Source organism: Siphateles boraxobius, unplaced genomic scaffold (assembly GCF_051911475.1).
Source record: "Siphateles boraxobius isolate OS27281-9 unplaced genomic scaffold, OSU_SipBor_1 9, whole genome shotgun sequence".
Classification (NCBI taxonomy): domain Eukaryota; kingdom Metazoa; phylum Chordata; class Actinopteri; order Cypriniformes; family Leuciscidae; genus Siphateles; species Siphateles boraxobius.
In genome coordinates this window covers 18,776,963-18,799,210 of record NW_027509219.1, presented here as the reverse complement: position 1 = coordinate 18,799,210, position 22,248 = coordinate 18,776,963, and the positions used below count along the sequence as shown (strand labels likewise).

Sequence of the window (22,248 nt, the reverse complement as noted above, 5' to 3'; positions counted from 1 at the left end):
CTTAAGGTTGGTAAAATGTTTTAATGTTTTTGAAAGAAGTCTCTTATACAGCGTTGCAAAAATACACTAAAACAGTAATATTGTGATATATTATTATAATTTAAAATAACTGTTTTCTATTATAATATGTTTTAAAATGTAATTTATTCCAGTGATGGTAAAGCTGAAGTGTAACCTTGAAATAAATGTATTTTTCTTAAGACATTGGCAAACTGTAAACTGTTTAAGCATAATTTGTTCCATACACTAAACCATTTTTTTAATCTAGATTTCATCTAGCATTATATTATAGGTAACCTTTATCCTAACGTTTACATTTGGAATAATTCTGTCTGTTCACTTCAAACCATTTGCACGCTTGCACGTTTGCAGGTGAAATCCATTTCACCTGCAATCACATTCACAAGATGAAATATGGAATTTGAAATATGAAAAGTATGTCTCAACGTAGAAACCAAAACTTCTTGGCAAAGTTTCAAGTCAAGTTAAAATTTGGATGAGCTGGGTCACTTATAAGGTAAAAAGAGGTGGTGCCGAGGCATCTTTGTGCGGTTTGTAGATGTCAAAGTTCACGTCTAATTCTGGTCATCTCTCTCTCTCTGTCTTTCTTTAATGAATGTGCACCATCTCACCTTCCAATTCCAGGGTTCAGGCAGGTGGAAAATATGAGATAATAACAATAATCTTCATTCTGTGAAAGCACCTGGTTGAAGGACATTGCTTTCACCGTATAATTTAAACAACTGATTGTATTTGAAAGTGGATCGAGCTTGAATGTTTCTCCTTGAAGAAATGTTGTTTTTTTCTTTTCTTTTCTAATGTGTGAATTGTTAAAGGCAGGCCGCAACCACTCGGGCTCATTAGAAAGCAAGGAAAAGGAATAATACGAAGGAAATTAAAGAGATGTGAGATGGTGGTTAACAGTAGCTGCTTATTCTTCATTGGGTTTTCACATTAGTGCAGGCGGAGACCTCTAGTACTGAGGTGACAGCTCTCTGAATAGGGAACTCAGGGACAACAATCTTGATGTGAATTCGTATGGCCTCCCCATAAATCTCTGGGTTGATTTACAGGTGACAGCACTGCAAAAGAGTGGGAGTCACCGAGTGATCACGGGATTTGATCTCACAGGCTAGGGGTGTCATTGCAGCTCTACAGCAAGTCAGACCAGATTCCCATATATTCATATTCAGACTGTCATTTTGCAAGTTCCAAGTTTTGATCTTTAAAACGCAATGACTGATTATTCTCCTTTCTGGTTGTTAAATGGATAGTTTACTTATTTTATCATATAACAAAAAAGTGAATGGGGTTTCTGTGAAAGTGTCTGTCAAACTTTCAAGAAAAGGGAAAAGAGAGTCTCATAGAAGTGCTACATTCCAAGTCTTCTGAAGCCATACGAATTAAGGTCCATTATCTCTTGTCAATAGTATTTCAATCTATATCAATAGGGCTGGGCAATTCTTTTTAATTTTTCAATTAAGCGTTTTAAATGTGGTTGATTCAATATCTCAAAAAACACGAATCAATCTTTTTTCCCTGTGTATTTTTTGCATTTTTTCTGATTGATGTTAATTTTATTACTAGTCTTCTCCACTAGATGTCATCCTCTTATTTACCTAGCGTGTTGTTACAGCGGGACCCTGTCATTGATTCTGTGCTGAACATGGCGGATGCAGGTGCGGCTTTCAGCTTGAAATATGTTTCGGACAGTTGAAGACTTCCAGTGTCCCGGTCGGACCAGTGCTGCATGGAAACGGAAGTTTATCATTTGCACGCATTTTCAAGCCTTACCAATTTAAGCATTGAAGAAAACTTGCGCACAATGTGTGAGAATTTTTTTGTGCGCACCCAGCTGCGTGTCTCAGACAGCGTGCAAATAATAAAAAGAATTATCAGCCTCCTTGCGCCTAAACGATAAAAGTTATCTAAAAGAATATGGACCATGTAGTTGTACAATTTTGTTGGTGTTGTATTGCAAAACAATTTAGCTGCTGTTGAGGTGGGATACGGGTAAGGTTGTTGACTGATTTGGTGTTATAGGTAGGTTTAAGGGTGGGTTAAGGGGTAAGGGAATGGTCAACAGAAAATAGGCCTAAGAAAATCGTAAAATCATGTGTAAACAATAAGTGCATTGTATCAAATGATGAATTTAAATGTTCCACATAGTGGGACCAATTTATCTAACATAACATATGGGCATATAAAACGCTGGGGATGCAGGGAAACGTGCCACCCTCACTTTTAATACAGCGTAAACTTTTCCCCGCACTTTTTTCGGTCAATTGTGTTCACATTTCCATGGGCCAATGTTAATAAATCTAGAATACATTTAAATTAACAGACAAAATTAATCAAGTTGTAGGGGGTGTAAAGGTACACAAAACTGACTGTTCAGTTCATACCTCGGTTTTGAAGTCACGGTGCGGTTTGGTACAGTAGGGGGGAGAAAACTAAACATAAAATTGCTTTTGTTTTTTAAAAAAGTGGTTTACTGTCTTTACGTTAATTAAATTATAGTGCATATATTTAGTGCATATTTAGAGCATATATTTAGCGATAGAGTTAATTTCTCTAGCGAAATAACAAGCTGGGGACACTGAATGATTTGCCTGAGGTAAATGCTATGTGACATTGTTTAGAAGTTGTTTTATTGATGTCTTTCTGCCGCTGAAACACTGATTGAGCGATTACACCAGATATGATATGTTTTGGTTAGTTGTACTGTATCTTTCAACATATCTTCAGATGTTCATTCATGTTTATTCTGTAACTACTAGTATTAAAGGTTGTATCAGTGATTTCTGGCCCAAAAATAAATGTCTAATCTTTCCTAACGATCCGCTAGCTGCCCGCCCCATAAGCATGCCGTCCAAAAAACGCGTCTCTGTAGGCAGCCTAGGCTCTTAGATCAGCACACAAAAACAAATGGGACAACCACCACTCAAAACGAAAATAAAGTGTTCCAACCAATCACTGACAGGGGCGGGTGTTGTGAGGTTTTGCGCTCGTGCACGGCTGGACACGAAATCAGAGCAACACCCGCCCCTCTCAGTGATTGGTTGGAACACTGTTTATTTTGGTTTTGAGTGGTGGTTGTCCCATTTGTTTTTGTGTGCAGATCTAAGAGCCTAGGCTGCCTACAGAGACGCGGCATTGTTTTTTGACGGCATGCTTATGGGGCGGGCAGCTAGCGGATCGTTAGGAAAGATTAGACATTTATTTTTGGGCCTGAAATCACTGATACAACCTTTAAAGGTACAATATGCAAGAATTTTCGCCACCAGGGGTCGCTAACCTCTTACAATAACAAAGGCGTATAATGATGACGTATATTCCGCATTAAGCGTAAGTATGGATCTTGTCGTCAAGCTGATGGATCTTTTATGGATGAGTGAATACATTGATGTTTTTAACATGACTGTGGTGTGAAGCAGGGCGCGATTGCTAGACGTATACCACCGCCACACGAAACGCGAGTCCCGCGGATATAAAGGAATAAGGACATTTCATTCTACCGAACTACACGCAAGTGCTGAATTAATACTCACACAGGTCAGTTTATTAGACGAATTAAACTTGATAAAATGAACAAATCTTTTTTCGAGTCATTTCGTTCATTTTGTTCGTTGAATGAACGAAATGACTTGAAAAAAGATTTGTTCATTTTGATGAACGAGTTCGAAAAGGAGAGTCACGAACCTGCATCACAGAACAGAGCAAGTCGAGCATTTGTGCTTATAAAACTTAAACTTTTTTTTTTATTTTTGAAATGGCCGATCGTTTCGCAAGATAAGACCCTTATGCATCGTCTGGTGTCTTTAAAGCCATTTGAAGCTGCACTGAAACTATCATTTGGACCTTGGATGGTTTGGTACCCAGTGAAGTCCATTATGTGGAGAAACATCCTAGAATGTTTTCATCAAAAACCTTAATTTCTTTTCGACTGAAGAAAGAAAGACATGGACATCTTGGATGACATGGGGGTGAGTAAATTATCAGCAAAATTATTTTTTTTTAAAGTGAACTAATCCTTTAAGCTTGATCAACATTAGAATAACATACAGATCATATTCTAACATTTCATCATGTTGAACTAAATAACATTGATTAGTTTTATGTACATTTGCTCACCTGTCTAATAAAGTACATGCAACACTCGCGTCTCTGTCAAGTTGAAGTTAGTCGCGGACGTGGAGCTCTCGGCATCTCGAAAGATGCTGATCTTCGTTTTAGTCCTCTTTTTGTCTCAAAGTCTGCTTGCCATGGTCCATAATGTTTAAACAAAACAGCAAAAGCGTGAGCGTCTTGCTAGGCATAACGGCAATAACCCGGTTGTCCATGTCTGTCGCCATGGTTACTATCACAGTGTGAGCGCAAACCTGGCGGAAACCGAGGCTAACACGGATATGACACCATTGACTGGCGACTCCTCACCCCTGCTCACACGCCCCGTGGTTAAAATCTCAATTTTCTCACGATTTACAAATAGTTAGAAACATTTGGGATATTGTAAGTAATCAATCAAAACAAAATATATAACATTGGCTTAGTGATTTTTGGATATTTTACTGCAAAAATTCTGCATATTGTACCTTTAAAGAAGAAGAGATGATTGCGTTCACCCACACAATGATAATCTCAGACCCCATTTTCCATTCACAGTACATTCTTTAACATTTTTCCTTTTGTGTTTGATGGAAGAAAATAAGTGGTGAAGATGGTGAACTATCCCTTTAAGGAACATCAGAGATGTAGGTCTATTTGCTAATTTCCTAAGCCTGATTTTGCCCAGGAGATGACTCTGTTTAACTTGGACAGATCTTTTGCTTAAGGATTTTCCTAGATTTCAGTGTGAGCATCTCAATCTCGTCTGTGCAAACTTTCAGCTCGCTGCCAGAATCAATACCTTCCTCCTTGGCAATGGACGGCACAACTCTCACTATCAACTTTAATAGCATATTCAACAAAGAAAAAAATCAGCATGGATGCAGCTTGGATGGATGCAAATATTTAGCATTTTACCATCTAATAATATATAAATATTTGATCGGGTCAAGCACACTCTGTAACAACCTTGAACTTTTTCTTGGCATTAGGACAAGCCTTAGAGGTGCATCTTAGTCTAGTAGAAGTTATGCCAAATGCTTTAATTAGGCTGAACCATCTGCCTTGGAGTCAAACTTTTGACTGTATATACACAGTCACACACTTTTTGTGAGTTACTATAATGACCTCATAAAGCCTCAGACATCAACATGATTGGGCCATGTAATTAATACTAACAGTGGCCACTTTATATCTACTACTGTTTGAGTGTCAAGAGGTGATGTACTTTTTTTCTCAATGAAGGCTTCTTGTTAACATATTAGGCTGATCTAAGGAGTTTCATAGGTAATTTAAACATCAGTTACTAAGCTAATGTTTACACAAGGCAGTTAGTATAGATAAGACTATACTAGATAGATAAGATGCTTTAATACTTTCAGTTTAGAAATGTGTTTTTTTTTCTGAAGCATTAAAAAAGTCTTTGTTGCATAAAACTATTTTTCATTTTTTCCTGTTTAATGTGTGGTTTTGAATTAAAATGTGTATCATATATATATATTATATATATATATATATATATATATATATTTTTTTTTTTTTTTTTAATTAAAATCTTAATGAAGTTAAGTAGGGTGAAGTGTGGTGGCGAGGAATGGCATGATTTTTTTATTAGTGTTACCACCCACCTTCGTTGCACTCATTAACATGGTTTAGTGATAAGCAGTTTAATTCTGAATTAATTTGTTGCAGATAAATATGGGAATTTTAAAACAGTTAGAGTCACATGGTTTAAAAAACCTACAAGTTAAAAGCCAGATGTGTTACAACACTCCCCAGTCTCTCCTATCTACAGTGCTGGTCAGAATTATTTGCCCCCTTGGTAAATATGATCAAATATGGCTGTAAAAAAATAAATCTGCATTGGTTATTGTAGCAATGTTCAGGGAAGAAGGAGGCGGGAACCGGCGAACATTCAAATAAACTTTATTAAAATAAAACAAACCAAACTAAAATACCGCCAGCAGCCCCTCACGGACGACTGCTGTCTTACCTAAAATAAACATAACGGCCAGCAGCCCCTCGCGGACGACTGCTGGCTAAAATAAAACACAAATAGAAAAAACAAAACTCAACTAAAATACAAGCCTGTTCCTCCCTCGATCATCAACGTCGTCGCTCCTCCTTTATGCCTCCGCTCCTCCGTGAGAGATGCGAGACCGGTGTGCTTCACAGGTGTTGCTCATTAGCAATCGCACCACCGGCCTCGCGCCGTTCTCTCACGTCCCTCGGCCGTCCTGTTCGCCACAGTTATCCTTTTGATATTTTATGTTAAGAAAAAGCAAAAATCTAACCTTTTATTGAAGTAAAATAATTGAAAGTGAGGGGAAAATCACATTATGAAATAAAGGTTTTTCTTCAAAACACATTGGGAACAATTATTGCCCCCTTTTATTAAATACTTTTTGCAACCTTCTTTTCCCAAGATAACAGCTCTAATTCTTTTCCTATAAGTCCTCCTATGAGTTTGGAGAACACCTGAAAAGAGATCAGAGACCATTCCTCCATACAGAATCTCTCCAGATCCTTCAGATTCCCAGATCCATGTTGGCACTTCTTCTCTTCAGTTCAGCACACTCATTTTCTTCAGGGTTCAGGTCAGGGACTGGGATGGCCATTGCAGGGGAATTGTCTCTGATCTCTTGTTAGGTGCTCCCCAAACTTATCAGGCATTATAAGGTTAGATTTTTGCTATTTTTTTTAAATAAAATATCAAGAGGATTAACAATGCAGATTTATCTTTGATCATGTTTACCATGGGGGCAAATAATTCTGACCAGCACTGTAACGATCAATGATGAAGAACCCCAGCATAAGCCCACAGAGCTCTGTTTGACAAGTACAGCCTTCTTGTACCAATTGATGAATATTTTTTATACCTCTTGTCTCTTTAGTTATTATAAAGTTTATTAGGTGTTTGTGGAAGATTAAAACACTATTAGCGCTGTTCCAGCCAGCAGATTCTCCTGCTGTTCCTTTTGTTTATGAACAAAATGTTTTATGACATCCACATTTAGTCACCTAAACAATTATGGTTAATGAAATGCGGTGCTGGTTCAGTGGGCATGAGCAACATTGGTGAAGGGTACTTTGTTCTTGTGTCATGTTGATCTGGAGAGAGAGAAGCAAAGATGAGACACAATGGGAAGAACAGTGTGTAGATACATATTGGGACAGACAGAGAATATAAAACTGATATTTTTACAGGCTGTAAAACTATGCCTCTGTTATTGATGTCAATTTTATTCTGTTTATTAATTTCATAAACCTTTACCCTTGTCCACTATTAAAACCTTTGAAGAGAAATCATTAAAAGTTCAATGGAAGCCCTGTAGCTGTCATTGCTTTTAGAATAAATGAAACACATGATTGGAGGAGACCGTTCACTCCCTTCCAAATAATTCAGTTTCTAAGTGGCTAAATGTTTATTTCTTTTTCGCTAGGTGGTGGAAACCAATCTCGTGGCTTTTGACTGTCACTGGATCATCATAAATGAGGTGAGTTCATTCTAACAATTTTGTGAGAAATCCAGTTTATTCTTCTTGTAAGCACATTTAAATATATTTGCATCTTTACATACCAATTTGTCTAAGTGAGAGGCGGACAATGGCTCATTCAGCTTCTGAAGGAGGTGGCCAGATAAGGACAAATTACAGCACAATGATTTAAATTAGATTTTGCAAGAAGCTAGTAGCACTCCAAAACATTTCAGCGCTTTCCTTAAAGAAATAAAGCATTTTTCCAAAATGATCCTGTGAAAAGGAGAAGACAATGAAGATATAAACCTTGAACCCACCCATCTGCCTGAATTATAGCTATTTCAATAACTTAAAAGCCAATCTCTATGGTAACCTCTATTAATCTCTCTGGTTTTATTTAAAAAGGCCAAACAAATCAGTTTTATTGGTATTTTTAAATAATGGACTTCAGTGGACTATGACACTGTACTGTAACAAATTCACTCCCCAGGCTTAACCAGTAATGTTGTGGTATTTTTTTATTGATTCTGTTATTGCTGAGACCAGAAGAACTAACTAAGTGAAAAATAAGGGAAAGTCCACCAAACATTTTCTGTTCCTAGATGTGTGTAGCAGCAACCACTGTGAAATTTTATACAAAGTTAGGATAATGTGGCTTATTTTTTACAAAATATTTTTAAGGTCCTCAATGCAAAGCAGCTCTTTCGGGATGGAGCATTGCCAATTATATTGGACCCGACAGTCCGCAGCAGAACTCTGTCTCATTTCACATGCAAACAGGGCATTGACAGCTGCTACTTGAATCTTAAAGGCACATCAGCAAACAAAAAAAAACAACAACAAAAACTCAATTCCATGAGACAGAGATTGCCATTAAATATTAAATTGTGACCGTTTCTGGCACACAATAGTTTGACTAACATTATAGGAGCCCCTTTAGTGAGTTCAAACATCCCATTACAAAAATAGATAACACTGAAAAAGTTTTTGAAGCTCCAAAGAGCGCATCTATCCATCATAAAAATAATCCATACGGCTCCAGTGGGTTAATAATGTCCTTCTGAAGCAAAGCAAAGCGTTTTTGTAAGAAAAATATCCATATTTACAACTTTGTAAACTATAATCACTGGCTTCTGGTAACGGACGTACACAAGTCTAGTTCTAGCAAAAGACCTGACCTCTGACCTGACGTATGATGTAGGAGTAGAGTATGCTTAGGTGAGAGTAGATGCCTCTTGTGGTTCAAACAAATAGGGCTGGGCAACAAACTCAAGCTCCTCTTACATTCCTCTTTAAAAATTCTCGTTTTAGACTAATTTGTGACCAGTGTTCTGTTTTGCTCTATCCTCTGTGCTTCCGCGTTCGTTAATGCATCATGCATCAGGTCAAAGGTCACTCTTCGGCTGGGACTAGACTCACATACAGCCGTTACCTGAAGCCAGTGAATATAGGCTATATTCACTCCCATTATAAAGCTTGAAAGAGCCAAGATTTTATATATATATATATATATATATATATATATATATATAATATAACTCTGATTGGCTGTAAGAAGAAAGACACATACACCTAGGATGGCATTTTTTGGTAAACTAACCCTTTAAGTAAAAAAGTCCAAGATCAAATGATCTTTCAGCTGCTTAAAAATATTAAGTCAGTTTCTTCTGATCATATAAACTGATTTTATAAATTTGATAGAATATTTCAGACTTTTTAAAGTAACCTTTTGGATAATTTTTTAAAGCCGTCAGACTACTAGGACAGTTTAGGCAGGTGAAGAGATTAGAGCATCTGAGGAAAGTTTTATGAACTCGTAAATAAAACACAAAGGCACATGAGGTTATCTTGACATGTCCCTGTATGGACATGCATTGCTCACGGTTGGCCTTACTTGACAGCACTCATAGGGGACAAAACAAGCAGCTGCCAAAACCTGAACCTTAAAATTGGGCCATAATCCTGTAGGCTCGTATTTGTGTCATTCTAATTTAGAGCTCCTAATTAAGCATCAAGGGCCTTTGCGTTTGTCATCTGGGGGTAGAATAATCCACTCAGTGTCAGTATTTTCTGGTCTGTAAAAGTGTGATGTCCTTGTGCTCTTAAAAGTTGGGCAGCACACTATAAAGGCCTCACATGCCCTCTCGTGATGCCTCCTACATTATTCGCCGTCATTCTTACCCCATTATTAACAGCAGCACAAACATCATTTGACAGTGTTCAACTGTGCTTCTGGCAAGATTTTGATTCGTCCAATCAGAAACCTTCAAATTACCTTTCAGATAGCAGGTTGCGTTGTAGACAGCTTTAATTTTAGTCTTATTGAAGGCTGAACGGCTTCGACATTCCAAGTAAGTTCCTCGCCGGTGTGCCACAAGTTCAGATTTAATGACGTACTTCATGAGAGCCAGTCACCAGCAATCACAGCTTTGCAGGTGAGAATGAAACTCAAAAGTGAAGGCTGTCAGAGGGAACAGCTTGGCCGCTCTGAAGTCTACCTTCACTGGGGGACGTTCCCTGTCCATTCTCATCACATCATTCCCAGCTCGCTCACTTTACTCTGCTCGTCTGTCGAAAAGATGTCTTCAGGCTAAAATTAGCAATCATTCCTCCCCAGGCTGCACAAGGACACTCGAGCGCACACGGTCATGTCTTTTTGCCTTTTAGCAGCACCCTGAATACCCATTCATGAGAATAATTGTAATACTAATGATGATTTTTATGTAGTTATATTTCTTGTATTTAAATTGGACCCAATTTTGAGCTAACTGGGGACTGGAGAATTTGACCTTGACTTGATGAGAGAGGATAACTTAACCATGTGTGAAGAAAGTTTGGTTTGTGTCAGAACCAGTGTCAGGTATTAACGTTTTTAACGAAGGAGCAATATTTGTTTAACTGGAACAAATTTTCAACTTGGTGAGGGGTTTTTTAACCATATAAAAATATAGTTGAAGACTAAAATGTTACTGTTTAATGTTATTTTTAGTATTATTTTTCTTTATTAATTTTCATAATAATTTCATAATGTATTTTGTGAAGTCAGAGTATGTTGTACATGTGTGCTGAGTAGAGATATGGTTGAGCTATACTTTGCTTAGAGGTATGTGTGCAATGTAACACGTTCACTGAGCAGAGATGTTCCAATGATAATGATACATTAAATGTGTACATGTTCTTTACAAGGAAAGGAATGTTTCAACTGATGCAACTGTACCACTAATGTATAGGGATAGTGGATTGTACAATGTACAAGCATGAGGTATACATTTCATTTTTAAACATAAGCAACATGTTTTTCTACCTTACAAGGAAGTAGAAAATCACTCAGTTGTGTATATAAGCTCAGTCCTTACTGTTCAAACCCAGAGAAACAAAGGCATGACAGGGTGAGAGGAAGGAGGAACATAGAGATGAGGGGTGAGGGAGGAGAAACCATTACAGCTGGCATGATGGGGTGAGAGGATAGAGAAATGGGGAACAGAAAAATCTGGAATGAAGACCTCTCATATAGCCTTATTTTAATATCTCTGTTTCTCTCTGTCTGACACATGATACATAATAAATAGAGATATCTTGGCAAAAGTAACTGTAGCTTCCGTGTTTCAACAGTAATGTGGGGAAGCATGATTTTCAAATCAACAATAGTGTTGTCCATTTAACTTAATTTCAATAATTTCCTAAAATGAATTCAGAATCTGAATAAACACTCTATAGAAAAAGTACTGTAAATTATTACTATTGATTACTTGATAATATAATTTATGTTAAACCCACTGCTAGATCGTCACATTCACATTTTTAGTATCGGAGTCATATTTATTGTTTTTGTGGAATTTGGACCCTGATAATGGGATTATTCTGTGACCCTGGTTGGTACAGTTAATTTTTTATATTTTAGGATATAATATTTAAGAAAGCTAATCCATTATATACTTTGTTGTTAAGCTGTTTATTATTATTTTCTTATCAGTAAACATATCAATTGTTAATGTAATGTAATTAAGTCTAATTGAGCTAAACTTTTGTCGAATAGTCCATAAGTAAATATTTTCAGATAACATGCAGTTGAAATTTTCCCTGTAAAGAAATTGTGTAATTTTTCAACACAAGCATAAAAAAAGACCTGTTTGATTTTGATTTTCATATTTAATCTCTACCCCTTTTTATTTCTCTCAAATAATAGTTTGTTATTTACTGAAGTGAAAATCATGATTGTAATATTTTCCCTGGTCCTACTTCTGCTCTTTCTTTTCCATTCAAGTGTGAAACAGAAGCTCTTCTCAGCAAGATGCTGTTTATCTATGTAGGCTATTTACACTGCAGATGGAAAATCTCTTTTCTTTTGACATAATTTTTTTCTTTTTTGCTCTTTTCCTCTCACGAAATGCAGGAGATTTCAGACATGGATGTGCAGGAGCTGGTGATGAAGTCTATAGGTCGCCTGACCCTGGTGAGACAAACCTTTCCTTTCCCGCAGAACAACAGCCAGCGCTGCGTCAGGAGCAACCACCGCATCAACACGTCTCTCTGCGACCCCAAAGACCCAAAGGCACAGACGTTAGAGGTGCGATTCATTCCCCCATACTGACATTTTTTCGTGTCCATTCAAGTTAATCATAAATCATTTGTCTTAAGTGCCTTCATTTCCCTTTTGATTGTGTCCATTAACTGTCATCATTAGCCTTTGAGCTAACTTCCTTAAAAAACTAGAAAATGCCAGTGTGAAAATTAGCAATCTTGTTTTGTTGAGTTTTTAGTTCTTTTCATTGTGCCTGTGGGTCCCATTCCTGTGTTGTACTATTTATCCAGCTGAATGCATTTTCTCACATGTACATTTTCTCAAATGACAACAGAAATTAACAGATGTGATGTTTATTGGGCCGCATTAAATACTGAAAAACATTGCACAGTATATCAATACATTCTTTCAAAGCCCCTACTCAATATTAATTCATAGTCGTGTGGGTATATGTTGGTATCAAAAAGGCACATATATATTTTCAGCAAGACCAGGCGATATTCCATATAAGATATACAATAGCAATATCATTATTGTTCCTTGTCCTGTGACTTGTGAATGTGAGAGTGTTTAACAGAGACATTTTAATAGTGTCTGTAATTTAAAATTCAATTGTAAAAATAGTATTAGAGGTTATCATTTTGCTACTGGTGTACAGTACATACATTGAAAATGATTAAATAGTCTGTATAATGTTTTACAGTATTTTTACTTTCATAAAATAATCTTGGCTACAATGGCTGTTTGGTTGAAATTGTTTATGTAATTTTTTTTTTCCAGAAAAAAAACATAATTATTGATATTTCATATTATGAATCCAAGTGGCAAGTCCAAATTGCAAACAAATTTTACTATACTCAAAATAAATGTCACTTTCCTTTGTAAGTGAAGAAAAGTATTATTTAGCTAAATTATAATTTTTAAAAGGTCATTTGAAAAGAAAATTTTGGTGTATTTATTTATTTATTTGATTGTTTTCCACATGCATTTTGGGGCATTTATATTTATTGAATTTCATCAAATGGCAGAAAGATTTTGAGATATAATATAATTCAGCACTTATTTTCAGAATGTTAGATATGGGGGGACAAGGACTCTCTGTGTAGTGTTGAATGCCTACTGTATAAGCTGGACGTGTTTGACATTAAGAATTCAGTTCTGCTCAGTGGTCAGCAGTCTAACACAGAAGAGCCCAATTTTGCCCTGCTCTGAAGCGTATCACATCCCTCTTTCTTGACATATATCCCACCCTCCCTTTGGAATACCCCTTTGCACCTCCCGTTCCCTTTAAATCACCAATCATCTTCCCTGGAGAGACCCACTAACTCCTGCACTTCAAAAAGACTTAATGGATTTCCCTGGTCAGCCGATCTTCTCCCCCCTGAATTTAACCCAGTCTTTGTCTGTTTACCCCTTGGGCATTGGCAGCTTTGTTGCTTCAGTGGTCTGAACTTCTTCTGCAAATGCTATATCATGAAATGGCCTTCCCAGAAAACAGCCCACCCAAAAACGGCAGCATCTTATGCCATTTCACTTTGTGTCTAAGACAGGAAACATACAGGTAAATCAATAAGTAAGCCCTTTGTGTTTCTTCTCTTGCAGATGAAAAAATACAGCAAACAGGGAAAAGCCACGACGCTTGACAAATAAAACACTTTTCCTTGGTAGTCTTGTGGATTCCCTGTCAAGTCTGCTTCTTTGGGTCATTGGTCTTTTTGTTCGCCCATTCTCCTGGTAGACGGAGAGTTGTTTTGTGGGAGTCAGGAAGTGTAAATACAGGCACCACTGGTGTTGTGTTGGGATGTCGAACCCCATTCATTTGAAAAATGGAGTATGATCTCGTTTTAACTCCACCATGTGCGCCAGAAACATTAGATGAGAGTGTCATCCCCGTCGACACTGTCTGCTTTAAAGCTGGTGTACACATATACTGCGTAATTGGCAGTTAGTTTTCTGGCTCTCGAAGCCATTACAGCCTTAAAGTGGAGCGTACCTACAAATGCCTGTTGATGGAGCCAACAGAGCGTGACTCTTAACATAATCAGTATAGCCTTTTCTTTGTGTTTCTCTGATTACTGGTTGACTTATTTTTTCAAAGCGAATTGCTTACCTGACGAATTGCGTTTTTTACAATTATGGCAACGCAAAGCTGATGGCGAGAAGTTTTTCTCAGCTATTTTTCAACATGGTTTGGATTTACTCAGACACTCGATACAGTGTCAAGTATGCAGTTCAGCGTGGGTTAATAAACAACGCTGGAAACCTAATGACCGCTTCACTCTATTTATTACCTTCTCATTAAAATGGAGACAACACATGGGCCGTGCAATCGATCAGAGCGGAATTAACTCCCTTAAAAAGCTTGTGTATGAGTGAAGTTTCTGATTGTCTTGTATAACACGAAATTGTATTTCAAAGTAATAGAATTGTTTTCTGTTTTAGATCTAAAATCTAATTCAAATAATATTACATGCATTTTAGCATATAATTCCATATATACCGTGTATATATATAAACAGTAGTAAACATTTAAAGTGGATAAAAACTTTTCATCAAAGTTATACATGAATTTTTGACAATACCCGTTCTTGTCTTAGGAACTCTGATATTAACTTTTTTGATCCACTTCAAATGTTGACTACTGTATATGTGTATATATACACAAATACAAATTTTGTAAAATAATACAAAAAATGTCAATATTATGAAATCTTTTTTTTTAAATGTTTGTAAATAAAATGGGATTTATTCCTAAATGGCAGAGCTCAATTTTCTGCAGCCGTTGCTCAAGTTTTCAGTGTCACGTGATCCTTCAGTTCCCTTTCAAGGGAACTTCGAGCTGCGTCAAACGCTGCGGGAACGCCCCTGCGTTGTGCGTCATGAAGCACGTATGGAATCAGCCCAATGGAGAGATGAAACGTCATAGGCGGGTGACGTCATCGACCAGGAAACTATAAAGCACCCCAAAAACACAAGCGCATTAGCTTCTGTGCTTTCAGTCGCGCTACATGTGAATCTGTCCCTGTGTGATATTGTCTGTCTTACATACCCTGCACCACACAAACAATTTATCCCTATATATATATATATTGAGAGATTATGGCGGACGAACAGCAGTTTAGAAAGTGTGTTCCTCCCTGCTCGCGTTATTTAACGAGCGGGGATACACATGATCTTTGTGTTGTTTGTTTGGGAGTTCAGCATGCCCAGTTTGCTCTCGAGGGAGCAGACTGTGAGCATTGCGGGCGTTTGCCGTTAAGGACGCTCCGCTCCCGCCGATCGCTCTTTGAGGAGAGCGGTTCGGTGCGCGCTCCCCGCGGTTCGGGTCCCGCTTCTGCCGAGGCAGAGCGGCGGCGCTTATCGTGGGGATCGCAGATGCAGCTATCCAGTTCTGAGGAACTTGATGTTGTTAGTGTTGAGGGAGATGTGGAGGATTCGCCACCCCACACTCCTGAGAGTGATGAGCTTATGGAGGTGTTAACAAGAGCTGTTGATAAACTTAATATTGAATGGCCAGTGACTAGACAGGAGTCTGTTTCTAAATCAAAGTTGGATGAGAGATTTTTGCCGTCACGTGTGCAGCCTCCACGCCGGTGCCTGCCGTTTTTCCATGATCTCCACACCGAGGTGTCGAAATCATGGAGAAAACCGGTGTCATATAGAGTGTTTAGTCCCCAGACTTCAACATACGCTAATATTATGGGAGCCAAGGCTCATGGTTATGGTGCTTTGCCTCGTGTGGAAGAGACGCTTGCGAGCCATCTCTCCCCCGAAGCAGCATCATCTTTTAAGGCACCGGCATTACCCACCAAGCCTTTAAGAAACACTTCGGCTTTGGTGGGTAAAGCATATTCGGCAGCAGGTCAGGCTGCGTCATGTCTGCATACTATGTCAATCTTGCAGGCATACCAGGCTGATCTGCTAAGGGACATGAGTGAGAGTGAGGAGGTCAGTACTGACGTAGTTCGCGAACTGCGTCAGGCTGCTGATTTATCCCTGCGTGCCACCAGAGAATCGGCCAAATTAATGGGTCGTTCTATGGCAGCTCTGGTGGCCGCAGAAAGACATTTGTGGTTAAATCAGACTAATATTAAAGAGAGAGAAAAAGCTTTTCTTTTAGATGCTCCTCTTTCTCCCATGGGGTTGTTTGGTGATGCTGTGAATTCAGTTATCGATAAATTCCAAGAAGAAAAGAAACAAACTGCAGCTTTTAAAAAGTTTCTTCCCCTTAAAGTTCATGTCCCTGGGGCTGCTGGGCGGGAGCAGCCCCGGCCGTCTTCGAGCTCATCACATAGAGCGCAGCAGAGGCAGAGTGTCGCGTCTCGTGCTCCCCCTGCTGGACAGTGGGCTCAGCCGCGACACTCTCAGCCGAAGCCTTCTCCCAGTAGAACTGATCTGAGGACAGTTATATTGGCTAAGAAGGCTTCGGCTAAGAAGAAGTCCTGACGCCAAGCCGTTCAGGATGCTGAGGGTGGTCCCCACCGAGGCGGAAAGGTGTTCACCTCTTTTTACGGTGCCCATTCCTCCTCGGTGCCCTCAGGGGCTCGTTCTGCCAACCCCGCCTTTATGCCGGGGCACAGACGATCCCAGCGAGCGCTTTCCCGAGGGACGCTCGCTCCCTCTGAGGAGGGTCTCAGAGCGGTCAGACCAGTTGTTCCCTGCCGGTGCGCCGTTACAGGGCGCTGCGTCTGCTGCTCAAGTTACACCAGAGGCCAGTCTCGAGAGGCTGGTACCCTTAGTAGAATTTCTGGCAGAGTGGAAAAGCCTTCCAAAAATATCTCATTGGGTCCTGCAGACAGTAGAAAAGGGTTATGCTATCCAGTTCAGGTGTCGTCCACCAAAATTCAGAGGGGTTCTGCACACAGTGGTGGGCCCCGAGCAGGCTCTGGTATTGGAACAAGAGGTGAAAACGCTCCTTCAAAAAGAGGCTATAGAACGGGTTCCTCCTCCCAGTTTGGAGTCAGGTTATTACAGCCGATATTTCATCGTTCCAAAGAAGGATGGGGGGTTGCGTCCAATTTTAGACCTGCGCATATTGAATCGCTCGGTAGGGAAGCTAAAATTCAAGATGCTCACTATCAAGCAGATCGTGTCTCAAATCAGGTCCGAGGACTGGTTTGTCACGATAGATCTGAAGGACGCATACTTCCATGTGTCCATCCTTCCACAACACAGGAAGTTCCTGAGGTTCGCCTTCGGGGGCGAGGCGTACCAGTACAGGGTTCTTCCGTTTGGCCTAGCTTTATCTCCCCGCACTTTCACGAAATGCATGGATGCAGCACTAGTGCCTCTGAGGCTTCAGGGCATTCGTATTCTCAATTACATCGACGATTGGTTGATTTTAGCTCAGACCGAGCAGATGGCGGTTCGGCATCGAGATGTCGTCCTCGCTCATATCAGAAAGTTGGGGTTGAGGCTGAACGCAAAGAAAAGTGTATTATCTCCTTCCCAGAAGACCACTTTTCTGGGTGTCGTTTGGGATTCGGTATCGATGCGGGCGCGACTCTCTCCGACCCGCATCGCTTCGATTCTCTCAGCTGTGAAACAAGTGAAGCTAGGCCAGCTACTCACTGTCAAGCAGTTTCAGAGACTGTTGGGTCTGATGGCAGCAGCGTCCAACGTTATACCTTGCGGCCTGTTGTACATGAGACCGCTACAGTGGTGGCTCAGGACCAAGGGATTCTCCCCGAGGGGAAATCCGCTCCGCACGTTCAAAGTCACGCGGCGCTGCCTTCGTGCTCTGGTCATGTGGAGAGAAACTTGGTTCCTATCCAAAGGTCCTGTGCTGGGGGCTCTTTGTCGTCGCATAACGCTAACGACGGATGCTTCCCTCACAGGGTGGGGGGCGGTCATGAGTGGTCGCCCAGCCCAAGGTCTGTGGCAGGATCATCATCTTTCGTGGCACATAAATTGTCTAGAGATGTTGGCTGTGTTTCAGGCTCTGAAACACTTCCTAACAGACCTGAGAGGCCATCATGTGTTAGTTCAATCAGACAACACGTCGGTGGTCTCTTATATAAATCATCAGGGGGGCCTGCGGTCTCGCCGGCTTTACAAGTTGGCCCGTCAGATCCTCCTGTGGTCCCAAGGGAAGCTACTATCTCTGAGAGCAATGTATCTCCCTGGGTATTTGAATGTGGTAGCAGACTCCCTGTCGAGGCAGGGGCCGAGGCCAGGGCTTCCAGCCCCCCTGGGGTTGGATGCTATGGTGCAGCCGTGGCCGAGGTCACGTCTGTACGCCTTTCCCCCGATTGCTCTGTTACCAGGAGTTCTGGAGAGGGTCCGCCGGGACGGGGTCAGTCTACTACTAGTAGCCCCGTTCTGGCCGGCCCGAGTATGGTTTGCGGACCTGATTTCTCTCCTGGACGGTTCTCCTTTGGAGCTCCCGGTCAGGAGGGATCTACTCTCCCAGGCGGGGGGCACGATACTTCACCCCCGCCCAGAATTGTGGAAACTGTGGGCTTGGCCTCTGAGGGGGCCCAGCTCATAGACTCCGGTCTCTCAACCGAGGTTGTTGAGACCATTCTTAACTCCAGAGCTCCATCCACGAGGAAGCTTTATGCCTTGAAGTGGAAACTTTTCACTTCTTGGTGTGGAGAACACCTGCAGGACCCAGTTAACTGCCCAGTGGGTGCAGTGCTGGAATTCCTGCAGGAGCGCTTCTCCACAGGGTTATCCCCCTCCACACTAAAGGTGTATGTGGCGGCACTAGCTGCTTACCACGTCCCTTTCAGTGGAGTTTCTCTTGGGAGACACCCGCTTATAACTCGTTTCCTCCGTGGCACTTTGAGGCTGAGGCCAGCAGTTCGTACGAGGGTGCCAACTTGGGATCTGGCCATTGTATTAGAAGGTCTTTCCCTAGCTCCTTTTGAACCTATCGAAGAAGTTCCCGAGAAGTTTCTCACTTTTAAGACTATCTTTTTGCTTGCTATCTCTTCACTAAAAAGAATCGGAGATTTGCAGGCTCTGTCGGTTTCACCCTCGTGCCTGGAATTTGCACCTGGCATGGTTAAAGCTTTTCTGCATCCTAGACCAGGTTACGTTCCTAAGGTTCCTACTAATATTGTTAGACCTACGGTTCTGCAGGCTTTCTGTCCTCCTCCATTTATGTCATCGGACCAGGAGAAACTTAATTCACTCTGCCCTGTTAGGGCATTAGACGCTTATGTCCACAGAGCTGCCCTGTGGAGGAAATCAGAACAACTTTTTGTATGTTTCGGGCCACCCAGGAAGGGGTGTCCGGCGTCTAAACAGAGAATGAGCAAGTGGGTGGTTGAGGCTATCTCACTTGCTTATGAGTCGGCTGGCCAGCCTTCACCTTTGGTTGTCCGAGCTCACTCTACCAGGAGTATGGCTGCTTCTAAAGCTCTTTTGTCGGGGGTTTCCCTGAGTGATGTTTGTGATGCGGCTGGATGGTCTTCACCGCATACTTTTATTAAGTTCTATGACCTAGACTTAAGCTCTACCCCTGGGGCACAGGTGCTCTCGTCCTCTGTGCGCTAGTCTCACATGACGGTCATTTGGTCCTATGGCGACGTGGGTATTCGCGTTCCCGCAGCGTTTGACGCAGCTCGAAGTTCCCTTGAAAGGGAACGTCTCGGTTACGTATGTAACCCTAGTTCCCTGATAGGGAACGAGACGCTGCGTCGCTCCGCCATACTCCCGGCACTCCCGTTAGCGCTTCCTTCAAGCCTATCAGAAGCTAATGCGCTTGTGTTTTTGGGGTGCTTTATAGTTTCCTGGTCGATGACGTCACCCGCCTATGACGTTTCATCTCTCCATTGGGCTGATTCCATACGTGCTTCATGACGCACAACGCAGGGGCGTTCCCGCAGCGTTTGACGCAGCGTCTCGTTCCCTATCAGGGAACTAGGGTTACATACGTAACCGAGACGATATCGTTCTAATATTAATTATTACAATTATTTTATTAGATTGGTGATCAAGAAACGTTTATTATTATTATCAAAGTTGAAAACAGTTGTTTTCCTTAATATTGTTATGAAAACTGTTAGAAAGTTTTTTTTCTGACCTCATACTTTTAAAATGGTATTACATATACATTTGGTTTAAAATGACAGTTGCCACCAATGGTTTACTTAAATTTATAACGGAGATGAACAGTATCCAACATTTTCCTGAATAAACTGAGTGTCTCATTTTCCATAAATAGAAACATAGCAGTATGCATTTATGCTACAAGACTCAATGCACAGTTCCCATATTGATATTTTGATACAAATCCATTTTTGGTCAGCTTGTTTACATATACTAAGGACAAAACTGTCTGTTTACATTAAAACCTTGGCAAGATGATTTTCTTTAATTGACCTGGTTCTATTGTACCATTCCATTTGTTGTCCCTTGTTATTCATGATCACCAAAGCCTATATGTATGGATAGAAGAAATAATGCTACAGATAGCAGGTGCTAAGTGTCTATTTTCTGTTCCTTATTAAACTCCACTGTCTTCTAGGACTTGTTCAATGTGAGCAGCCTGTTGTCATTTCCACTGTAGAGACCTTTCATCCCAGCTGTACCCACTCAGACATAAATCTTTTTCTTGTAAGAGAATATTAAGCTGGTGTCTCTGGCTCTCTGTGCTCACATTGTCGGTTTCTTTCTCTTTTTTTCTTCTTTGTTTCCCTGCTGTTTTTTGTCATCTTGTCAGATCACCAACCGCTACATCTACGATACAGTGCTTCTGCTGGCCAACACCTTCCACAGGAAGCTGGAGGACAGGAAATGGCACAGCATGGCGAGTCTTTCATGCATCCGCAAGGGCTCCAAACCCTGGCAGGGTGGCAAGTCTATGCTGGATACCGTGAAGAAGGTACAATACTGTAAAGATGACCTGCTGGCCATGCAAACTTAAAATTTTGGTTCTCTGTGATGTACTATGTATATTTCTGTTGTAAATCCTGTTTTAAATATATCTGGATAAGAAGGTAAAGTTATCCAGATAGCCAACTTAGATTAGATTTAGTTGATTCATGGTCTTGAAACCAACTTTTTATATAATAATTTAGAGCTATCATAGAAAACATTTGTAGCGGTGCAATTTTATTTGTATTAACATTTTTACTGTCATTACTAGTATTACTGTACATAAATTGCAATGCATTAAATGCATTATATTTATAGCTTTTGCAATTAAAAACTTTTTGTTAAAAAAAAAAAACAAATTTCTTCAAATATCCTTACATTTCCTTCAAAATGCAAAATTCTCATGTCAAAACACCCTCATGTCATTCCAAACCCGTTTAACCTTCTTTTTTTGGTGGAACACCTTAAACATCCTTGTAGTTTTTAATTAATCATTCAGGCCATTTTGGTAAAGTGGATCAGTCAATTTCTTTTTCGATTTAATACAAAATAATGATTCTTTGATGTATCAGGTATCACCACTTCTTTCATGTACTCCTGCCATATCAAGGGCACGTCAGGATTTTTATTAAATAACTTCTATTTTGTTCTGTTTGTCACACATAATAATCATATTAGCCTGACAAGATATATTTTTTTGTCATTTTATAGCTTTACAGTCCCACTCCCAATCAGTTTCATTGTATTGAAAAGAGTGTCACAGAATACTCTTTAAAATGTGCCTTCTTGTGTTCCACTGAAGAAAGAATAGAAATGTCATACAGGTTTGGAATGATGTGTCGATAATGACAGAATTTTTTACCATTTAATGGTATAGCATTCATACACTTAAATGCATTGTTAAAAGTCAAAAGACTTGTGAAAATGTTGGCAGTACAAAGTAAAACCTGACTAGGCCATCAAAAAGGTCCTAACTGTGAGCCCTGATGTGATTAAAGAGATGTGATCGAGTGGGAGTTTGACCATGGATTCATTTGCATTCGAAACCAAATGACTATTTGGTTTTGAGGACCGTAATGAGTCTCTATCTTTGTTCCGGTTGGGGAGAGGGGGGATAGTGTGATAAAGTGAAACTCTCCTCTCTGTCTTCTGCACATGCTTCTGCTTTGGGTGAGATGGCAGTCTATGTTACAGGGCTAGTGACTGAGTGCTGGTTTAACACCGTGCTTGCTGGGGAACGGCTTTACCCCCTGAGGGATGTACTGTTCCTCCTGTATCCACATATAACTGATCCTTCCTGCCATACCGCAGTAG

General features: G+C 40.3%; 1 protein-coding gene across 2 annotated transcripts in view; it reads left to right on the top strand.

The window, feature by feature from the left end:
* grid2 (glutamate receptor, ionotropic, delta 2) overlaps nt 1-22,248 on the top strand; it is a 475,449-nt gene that overhangs the window by 304,353 nt on the left and 148,848 nt on the right. For both annotated transcript variants that reach the window (XM_077223320.1, XM_077223321.1), the window contains exons 5-7: nt 7,551-7,604; nt 11,980-12,153; nt 20,780-20,941. In XM_077223320.1, coding sequence (XP_077079435.1) covers nt 7,551-7,604; nt 11,980-12,153; nt 20,780-20,941 — 390 coding nt within the window. The remainder of the gene's footprint in view (nt 1-7,550; nt 7,605-11,979; nt 12,154-20,779; nt 20,942-22,248) is intronic.